This window comes from Saccopteryx bilineata, chromosome 3, assembly GCF_036850765.1.
Source record: "Saccopteryx bilineata isolate mSacBil1 chromosome 3, mSacBil1_pri_phased_curated, whole genome shotgun sequence".
NCBI lineage: Eukaryota > Metazoa > Chordata > Mammalia > Chiroptera > Emballonuridae > Saccopteryx > Saccopteryx bilineata.
In genome coordinates, this window is record NC_089492.1 from 307,560,947 (window position 1) to 307,570,797 (window position 9,851).

At 49.9% G+C, this 9,851-nt stretch overlaps 1 protein-coding gene across 3 annotated transcripts; it reads right to left on the minus strand.

Annotated features, from left to right (window-relative positions):
* Positions 1-1,438: 1,438 nt before the first annotated feature.
* Positions 1,439-9,851, minus strand: LOC136332088 (myeloid cell surface antigen CD33-like). Of its 3 annotated transcripts, none has more exons than XM_066271353.1 (7): positions 9,776-9,851; positions 9,321-9,695; positions 8,838-9,116; positions 8,596-8,640; positions 6,881-6,971; positions 6,464-6,594; positions 1,439-2,124 (listed from the first exon to the last, which is right to left on the minus strand). In XM_066271353.1, the coding sequence occupies exons 1-7, from the start codon at positions 9,816-9,818 to the stop codon at positions 2,087-2,089; spliced, it is 1,002 nt and encodes a 333-aa protein (XP_066127450.1). In that variant the 5' UTR covers positions 9,819-9,851; the 3' UTR covers positions 1,439-2,086. The 3 variants fall into 3 exon arrangements, 2 of the variants coding, with proteins under 2 accessions (XP_066127450.1, XP_066127449.1); XM_066271352.1 differs by having other exon boundaries at positions 1,445-2,124; positions 6,513-6,594; XR_010730594.1 differs by having other exon boundaries at positions 2,078-2,124; positions 6,513-6,594; positions 8,558-8,640.

A 9,851-nucleotide genomic window follows, 5' to 3' on the forward strand; every position in this document is an offset into this window, starting at 1 on the left:
GAGACATACAGGGACAGACAGACAGGAAGGGAGAGAGATGAGAAGCATCAATTCTTCGTTGCAGCTCCTTAGCTTTTAATTGATTGATTTCTCATATGTGCCTTGATGGGGGTAGGGGGCTCTGGCTGAGCCAGTGACCCCTTGCTCAAACCAGCAACCTTGGACTCCAGCCAGTGACCATGGGGTAATGTCTATGATTCCACGCTCAAGCTGGCAACCCTGTGTTCAAGCTGGTGAGCCTTTACTCAAGCTGGTGACCTCAGGGTTTTGAACCTGGGTCCTCAGCATCCCAGGTCAATGTTTTATCTACTGTGCCATCACCTGGTCAGGCTAAGGTTGACCCTTGTCAACACCAGGCCCAAAGGCAGGTCAGCAAAAGACCCTAGGCACCCTGAGATCCATCTCCAGCTGCCTTCACTTGCCGGCTGCCTGTTAGACCTACAACTAATGAAAGAGATACCTATCACTAAAAGAGCCTCTGGTGGGGTCAGAAGGATGGGCCAGTGGCCTTTCTTGGAGGGGGAGGTGCCAGACAGGATTCAGGGAAGTTGGTGGGTGAGGTCCCAACTCCAGAAAGTGAAGGTAGTATCTCCTGACCTTCATGTCAGGTACCTTAATCATTGTCACCCCTTGAGTCTGTCCAGACCTCTATTCTCTGGCCCAGGCTGCTGACTCCTCAGCAGGGCTGAGTCTGTGCAGGGTGGGTGAGGGGAAACCCAGAAGGTGGGACAATTGGTTTCCCCCAGGCTGATGCTGTTCAAAAGCAAGTGCTCTACCCAAGAGAGATGGCCACGATAGCGCTGGAGAGTGACCTAGCACAGGAATCCTAGTGGCTGTCCACCACCCCAGTTTTACCCCAACATCACAAACCTCAGAGACTCCCACATGCCTCTTGTCAAGTGGCTGTCCTTCCATTCTCCTATATTTCTGCACATGACAAATTCAGCCGCACCTGTGGGCCCAGTATCTCAACAGGTCAGGACAGGGAGGGTGTCAACTGTGTGCTTGAGGTGAGGCTGATAAATTCTTCTAAAATTATGAAAAGCCCTGGCTGGGCACCATTCTCCTGTCTCTCTGCATGTGGGGAGTTCAGCTGAGATCCTTCCCGGTGGGGACGAGGGAGGGTGCCAGTTGTGCGCTCAAGATGGGGGAGATGATTTTTTTCTGAAGCCTTCCTGCCCAGTCACTGTCTGTATCTCCTCCACATGCCTCCCCTAAGAGAGAGCACCCCAAAAGTCATCGCTGGTTGCAATCTCCAAACCTGTCTGCAGGGCTGTGCACGGCAGAGAGGCTGCGTCAGGGGCGGGGCCCTGCTACTTTTTGACTGGAGCTCAGGGCAGCCCAGGCTAGGAACTGCAGGAAGTTGGGAGAAGTTCTGGGGAGAAGTTGGAGTGGAAGCCTTGGGGTGGCTGAGACACCTGGCAGGAGACCAGAGGTTTCCTGAAAGAGATGTGAGAAAACCCAGAAAAAGGGGAAACCTGTCCCAGACTGAGTTAAAATCAACCCCAAAGGGGAAATATAGTCAGCATACTTGAAATCATTCAGCTGGTTGGGAGGACAGAAAATTAAAAGGAAACTTTATTTCTCCCAAGTCTGGCAACAGCTGTAACACGTCATGAGTCCCCTCTTTGAGTAATAACTGTTTTCCTCCAATGATGCTTCGCGTCCAGCTTTGTTATTCCCATCTAATTACTTAGCACGACATCCAATTTCTAGATAACACCTATATGGGGCAAAGCGCCCAGGTCTGAGGATGGTGGCACATGCCTGAAGGTCCCGGACACCACTGAGCAGCATCACTGACTTAGAAGGTCAGCAGACTCTTCTCTAGGCTCCTCACACTCCTCATGGGGACTGGTAGATGGTTGGACTCCCGGGGACACTCGATCCACCAGGAGACACTGATCCCTGGGATGTGGATGCTCCAGCTGATATGGACATGCCGGCTCCTCACTGGTTCCTGATCTCTGAGTATGTTGTGTGGGTGTTCTTCTGAGGAGGATTCGTTCCATGAAAGTTGATGGAGGCATAATATGGCTCTGGCTCCAACTCCAAGGTCGAGGTGGCCTCTGCAGAGCTTGTGGAGTCAGTGGGGTTGTCTAACTTGGACTTCTTCTGGTGATCCTGTGTGGAGAGCAAAGAACAGGGTCAGAGCAGGGTATTGGGTGGGTAGGGGGTGGAGGCTGAAGTGAATTCAATTGAGACAGGACCTTTGTTCATTCTTCTATTATTTTATTGAATATTAAGGTCCCATTTATTCAGTTATCCAACAAATATAGCTCTTAGTGGTTGCTTTCCAATTCTACTGAACACTCACACAGGCTTATGGGAAAAATACTATTATTTTACAAAGAAAGGAACAAAGTCTTAGAGAATTTAGGTATTTCTCAAGATCACACCCACTATTTATGAATTTAATCCCTGGTCATTCAGAGGTGTCCTGTGTGCTTGCTGGTTACTGGATACATAGGAAGGTGTTTATGAAAAACAACTTCTCTTCTTGTGTGTCTCTCCTTTACTCTTGCACCAAACAATTCTCTGACACCAGTTGAATATCTGACAACTGGACTCAATTCAGACACTATCTACTTGAAGATATTGTCAGATCCCACAAGTTATAGGCTCAGTTCCACAAGACCTTCCACTGCCACATCAAACACCAAATGTAAGCCCAGGTTGTCACCTGTGCTTCTGACCAACGGGCTATACATCACAGGTTCCCATGATCCCCTCCTCAGATTCAATTAATTTGCTACAGTGACTCACAGAACCAAGGGAAACAGCTTACTTACTACGGGCCAGCTTGCGGTAAAAGGATATAAGAAAGGATACGGATGAACATCCAGATGGAGAGATGCTTAGGACCAGGTACGGGGAAAGGGCGAGGAGCTTTTGTGTTCCCTCCAAGCGCACCACCCTCCGACCACCTCTACAAGTTCATCAACTTGGAAGCTCTCTGAGCCCCATCCTCAGGATTTTTAAGGAGGTTTCATCCTTTAGCTATGATGCATCACTAGCTCCATTTCTAGCTCTTCCTCCTCTCTACAGACTTGAGGAATGGGGCTGACACTCCTAAGCTTCAGATGACCAGCCCCCATCCAGGGATCCACCAACCATGGCCTCATGGGGAAAAAGGACACTTTTTCATCCAGGAAATTTCAGGCGATAGAAAAGTACAGCCATGTTCTGCCACTAACTCATTTATTTTTGGCCCCAGAGTTATTGCAACATTTCTCAAAAGAGGATTTCCACTTCCTCTTCTTCTAACCTCTCTTGACCTCACTCCACCAGGCCACCAAATCTGCTCTTATTCAGATTAGCTCTGATACCACTTAACTAAATTTAAACAGTCATATCTCAGACCCAATCTTACCAGATTTACTAGAATTTGAAAAAAAAAAAAAAAAAAAGAACACTCTCTCCTTCTTGAAGTTTCATCACCCTCTTGCCCACCAGGATTCAACCATACACTCCCTTGGTCATTTATTTTTCTTCAGTGGTCTTCTTGCTGTTCCCACTGGACCTCCCTGGCTCTAAATGCTGAGGGTCCCAGGGCTCTGTCTGCAGACCACTTCTCTTCTTTGTGGTTTCATCCACTATCAGACTTTGCTGCACAAGACCCCCAACTCTCTGTGCCTCCCACCTGAGCCCCTCTCCTGAGCTCCAGACTCTCACCACCTACTTGTCATTTTAACTCACACATCTCAGAGGCACCTCAAACTTAAAGAAACCAAAACGAAGTTTGATCCTTTCTCAGAAACATGGTCCTCCCGCAGAGTTGCCAATTCCGGGAAATGGCAATTCAATTCTTCCAGTTTCTCGGGGCAACCGCGTTGGAGTCACCCTTGGAATCCATGGACATTTATGGACATCTGTGACAATCTATGAACCTCTACAACATCGCTGGACAGCGACAACATCCACGGAGTTTCTCTCTTTCTCTCTTTTTGACATCTCTGACACCTACAAGGTAAAGGGGGTGAGCTATCTTTCTCACACCCCAGTGTACTCTATTATCCCATTGGCAAACCCTGTTGATTCCACCTTTAAAATGTATCCAGGCTGTGTGCTCCCCCACCTGGGAGCATGCTTGCACCTTTCCCTTCTCCTTCTTCCCCCACAGGCGGGCATCTCCTAAACTCTAAGGGACCTCACGGGACTTGCAACCAGGAAAGCGATAGGTAGCGACAGTGCATCCCCAGGCTAGACCCCTGACCCTGTCCCAAGGCCCCCTTTTCTCTGACTGTCCAGTGAGCTCACAACAGCCCTGCCCTGGTTTCTTCTTTCCCACGACATTGCTAGAGAGTCAGAACAGCCTTGCTTAGTCTCTCTCCTGTTGCCTCTTCTCTCTTAAGCCCTTCCTGTTCCACTGAGCCCAGCTTTAATAAATGTACTCTCAAAGTAAAGAAGAAATGTATCTAGAACTTATCTGCTTCACACCAGATTCATCATCATTACCCTGACTACGTCTGTCTTAGGAACTGAACAAGCTGTGTCTCCCAATGTAACTGTATTTGGAGATAGATTCTTTAAAGAGATACTTAATTTTAAACGGGTCATTAGGGTAGGACCCAAAATGACTTAATTCTTTATATAAAAAAGAGATACATGAGAAAAGTGTGGGTGCAGAGAAAGGCCAAGAGAGGACGCAGCAAGAATGTGGCCATCTGCAAGCCAAGGAGAGAGTTTTCAGGAGGGACATTTTACACTGGTAACATCATGATAATGTGTAAACATACTGATATTACCCAAGCACCTAGAACAATTGACAAGCAGGAGATATTTGCTGAAAGAAAAGATAAATGCCTGGGTGGTTGCTGATCGTGTGCTCAAGAATCTCACGGGGGGTGGGGAGGGCGTCCGCATTAGTCAGAATTAAAGGAATAAACAGAGAGTTAGAACTTGGAGAACAGGAAAGGGGCGGGTTGATGTGGGTGTGCAAGGAGGAGGGGATGGCCTAGCAATGATCCCGACATGCAAAAAGCGAGCCAGCAGGCCACCCTGGGAGGCTTGAAGCATTGAAGGTGACTGATTTTCCTACCCCAATTGCCGGACCACGTTGTCTGGGTGCTCAGCAGTGTGGAGAACCAGGGGATTTCAGACTTGGCTCTGAGGGGGTGGTGCTATTTTATGCTAATATACCGGGGAGGGGAGATGGGAAGGCTGCCGCAGGATAAGGACTAGGAGGGGAGCACAGCTCAAAAGTTGTGCTAATCGGTGATCAGATGAAGCACACTCATACTCTGCCTCGTCCTGGTGCAGGAAGAGCTGATGGAGGACTGGGACCAGTGGTGGGATTCAGCCGGTTCACACTGCTTCGGGAGAACTGATGCTTAATTTTTTGTTGAGTTCAGCAAACCGGCAGTTAAAATGGCAATTGCAATTGGGGTTTTCTGTCTAAGGTGGGCGCCTGGGCAGCCGCCTAATGTGGAAATCACAAATTTACAGTCCTTATTCTTTTATAACATTCATCTGTGCAACAGCATATTCTAAGCACCTGTAATTCCGTCCACAGGTGAAAAAAATTGTAAGTGAGGGTTCCAATCAAGAAGCAATATGGAAATATCTTAGATAACAGTTATATTGTTTTTGTTGACAGGTATTATTTAATCTTTTTTCATGAATATTTTAAAACTCTTATATTCTAGTTTTGTGTACCTTTTTTATTGCTCTTATTTAGGTATTAAATACATGAAATAATAAACTACCTTTCAGTATATAGTTTTTTAATACTTAAAATGGTCATTAGGGCAGAGAACCAGTTGTTAAATTAATTGAAGCCCACCACTGACTGGGAGGTACTGGGGCAGGTCATTGGTTGGGTGTCAGGGACAAGAATACCATCAGAGAGATGGAAATCCCAGCAGAAGATGTTTGGGGGAATATTAACCACATACTTCTTCTGTTTTGACATCTGGGGCCTTGCTAACCTTAGAGAAACTGTCCCTGCCAGGGCTAGCCAATTGCTAGAGATAGTACCAGACTGGCCTACAATTGTGACTTCCACATTGCAAATCAGCTGGTCCAGTCCCAAGTTCACAGCTCCAACCACCTCCTATGTGGAGTTCATACACTCCAGATAATCTCCCCAACCCTGCCCTATCACACAAGGACCAGGTACCAGAAAACGGGAGACAGTTCTTACATCTCGAGCCCACTGAAATTATTCAGACTAGCCGGCCCTAAGCCCTCTCCCCTTCCCTTACCTCGCCTTCCCCATGGAAACACCTGTCAAACCCCCTACCCACATTTCCCCCTCATTCTCTCTCCCCTGGCTCTGGTGCTACCCACTGTGGCCCTGTGGTGTGGCGCTTCCCTCTCCTCTTGGGAACTGTGACAATCCTCTCTTGATCTGTTGGCCTGATGTACCTGAATAACAATAAAACCTACATTTTCAAAAAACAGTGGGAAGGCGAAGAGCTCATTTCTGGACCCACTGGATGGAGTGGGACAGTGGACCAACCTGGAAATGCAGAGGGCGGGCTCCATGCCGAGATGCCCACGTCACTCACCGGGGAAGCTGGTCCGATGGCCATGTGGACGTTGTCCACACCCACTGTTGTCCTGGCTACTCGCTTCCTGCGGGTCTTCACCCTGTCAGGAGACATCAGGGTTTTTGACACGAGGTCACTCCTTACTCCTTGAGGCTGGAGTGAATGCCTAAGGCAGGTAAAGGGTGGGGCAAGACCAGTAGCCTTCATAATGAGACTTTATAACAAGGTTCTCCTGCTCTTGGACATCTGAGACCAGAGCTGGGACAAGACTCAAGCCTGGCTCAGCGGCTATTGGTGGGATTTTCAGCACCACTGCACTCCCATCTTTGCTCTGGTTCCCCTCATCCCCTCTTCTTCCTCTCTGGCCCACACCTGTCCCAGCTCACATGAAGTAGATGAGGCAGAGGCAGACAGCCAGCAGTGCAGTGACACCAGCTCCTTTGACAGCTCCCAGAACCGCCCCCATCTCTGGTCTCTCTGCAGACAAGAAAAACTTGGTGTGAACTCCAATCTTGATGAGCAAGCATGTGTCTCTTCCTCTCAAGCATGAAGAGAGGGGTGTCCCTCTCCTCCCCTGGAAGTTTCAGGCCCTGGGTTCTCCTACCCATCATCACATGAAGGACATGGTCTACGTGACACTCCTATTTAGTCGTCACATTCCTGTCCAGCCAACCTTATCTCTTCTAGGACCCAGGATCTTTTCCATCTGAGGTCTCTCTGAACAGACTCAGACCTGGCTTCAGCAGACCATGAGGCTTAGGGTCCATGGGAATTCCAGAGAAAGACACACCCAGAGTGCTGTGGGACACTGAGAGACCTGTCTCTCCTTCTCTTGTGAGAAGGTGACTGAATCTTCCCTTCTAGCCTCCACTAGCCTTGTTACTCAGGGTCAAAGCTAGTATTCTGCACCTCCAGGAAGGGGTAAAACACAGGTTCTCAGACATTCAGGGGAGCTCCAAACAACTCTCTTGGTCTTATCTGGCCATGCCTCCCGGGAACCCAGTGCCTGAGGTCAGGGAAGTGTTTCTGGGTATCACCGGCCCTGGCTGGTTGGCTCAATGGTAGAACCTCAGCCCAGTGTGTGGAAGTCCTGGGTTTGATTCCCGGTCAAGGCACACAAGAGAAGCGCCCATTTGCTTCTCCACCCTTCCCCCTCTCCTTCCTCTCTGCCTCTCTCTTCCCCTCCCGCAGCCAAAACTCCATTGGAGCAAAGTGGACCTGGGCACTGAGGATGGCTCCATGGCCTCTGCCTCAGGCGCTAGAATGGCTCTGGCCACAATGGAACAACAGCCCCAGATGGGCAGAGCATCATCCTTGGTGGGCATGCAGGGTGGATCCTGGTTTGGTGCATGCGGGAATTTGTCTGTCTGCCTCCCAACTTCTAACTTCAGAAAAATACAAACAAAAAAAGAGTCTGATGGGACTGCTGAGAGAGTCCTTACGAGGCCGCTGTCCAATGGCTGGGGGAACCAGATGCCATGTCCAATAGCACTAAGGCTGAGAGAGCACCAGGCTCCAGAGATAGGTCAGGGTGAGGGCTGAGAGACTGACTGTCGAACAACAGCCCAAAGACATTTTCAGAGAATTGAAACTACTCTATGAATGATAATACTACGATGGTGTACATAGTCATTACTCAATGTCAAAACCCATAGTATGTACAACACCAAGAGTGAACCCTAAGGAAGATGATGGGTTCTGAGTGATGATAATGTGTCAGTGTAGGTTCATTGATTGCACAAATGCAACCTCTGGTGGGGGGTGGGCATGTGAGGGAAGGTACAGCAGGCTTAGGGAAATCTCTCTTCTGCTCAATCTTGCTATGAACCTATAACTGCTCTAAAAACAAATGTCCACTCAAAAATGCCCAAGGCATCCATGACAGGAGGAAAATAAGAGCATCGTCTGAGATGAGAAAGGAGAGGAAGCAGGTCACCCTGGCCTGGCAGGACAGCAGTGGATGAACAGTGGAGGAGAGGCCTGAAAGGGGTTTCCATGTCTAAATGTGCCCCCTACCAAATGTTGAACTCTGGAATCTCTGATTGACTCAGGAGAGAACTTACTTCATTCAATGCTTCATGGAAAGGACACTCCTCCCTACCTGTGCCGTCTCCTGGGCAGACACCTGTTGGGTTCTTGGAGGCACCTAGGATGAAAAGAGAGGCGTTTCCTCTTCAGTGGGTTGAGAGGAAGTGAGGATTGTTTAGGGGTCCACCCACCCTCAGTGATCACAGAAATGCAGAGAGAAAGGCTTTGTCCTCAGGTCCCCTGCACAGCTGGAGATCCAGGACAAAAGCACCAAACAAACCCTCAGAAGCTCTGGTGTCCTGACCCAGCACTCACAGGTGACATTGAGCTGGGCGGTTCTCTCCACAGTCACACCAGCTTCAGGAAAATACACCTGACAAGTGAGGTTGGTGCCATGGTCCTGGGGCCGTGGGGTGAGGGTGATCACCGAGGAAAAAAGGATCCGGGGGCCCAGAGAGATGTGAGCAGCTGACATCCAGGAGAAGATGGGGGGCGTGCCCCGCTCACAGGCCCAGGGCACAGAGCAGGTCAGGTTACTGGGGCGGCCAGACTCCAGGGTCCTTGGGAAGAGGACGTCGGGTGTGTGGTTGAGGGCTGGTGAGAAAAAAGGGAGACAGGGGATCAGTAAGGGGAGTCCCAGCTGTGGCCCTTAGAGAAGCTCAGGCTTTGGCCCAGCCCCTCCCTCTGAGCCCCAACACACTGTACCCCCGACCACACCCAGGATGGCCTCCCCTTCCAGCTCTGCCCCAGGGCCACCATGAGCTTTTCCTGTGGCCACTCCTGGAGCCTCTTCCTTACTCGTCACATGAACGGAGAGCCTGTTCTTTGTGTAAGAATGTTTCACATGTCTTCCACTCTCCACCCGAAAAATGTAAACTCCATTATCTGTCATCTTGGCGTCTCTGATGTCCAGGGAGCAGTTGTAGGTCAGGGGATCCCCGAGGAGGTGGAATCGGCCCCGGGTGGCCTCCTGCACATTACGACCTCGGTTGTTTGTGACGACAGCAGGACCATTAATAAAATCAGCTCCTTCCCGGAACCAGTAGCCATATACAGGGGAAGTAGGAGGCTTATACAACGATCTGAGAGAGAAGGTGCAGGGCACAAAGACACACAAACTTTCCTGCACCGTCACGGACTCCGGTACTGTCAGCTTGTCCTCAGCCGGGGACCCTGCAGGGAAAGGGCGGTCAGATGCAGCCCCCACGCCGCCCGCACCCTTCCCCCGCCCCCCCCCCCCCACGGCCACTCACCGGCCCACAGCAGGGGCAGCAGCAGCAGCAGTATCTCTGACATGGATAGTTTCGGACTCCAGTGGATGAAGTAAGA

Coding starts and splice junctions, on each gene's coding strand:
- LOC136332088 (XM_066271352.1), bottom strand. CDS start 9,818: ATGTCAGAGATACTGCTGCTGCTGCTGCCCCTGCTGTGGGCCG. Junction 9,696..9,775: donor GCTGCCCCTGCTGTGGGCCG/GTGAGTGGCCGT, acceptor CTTTCCCTGCAG/GGTCCCCGGCTGAGGACAAG. Junction 6,972..8,595: donor CTGCCCAGGAGACGGCACAG/GTAGGGAGGAGT, acceptor TCTTGTCTGCAG/AGAGACCAGAGATGGGGGCG.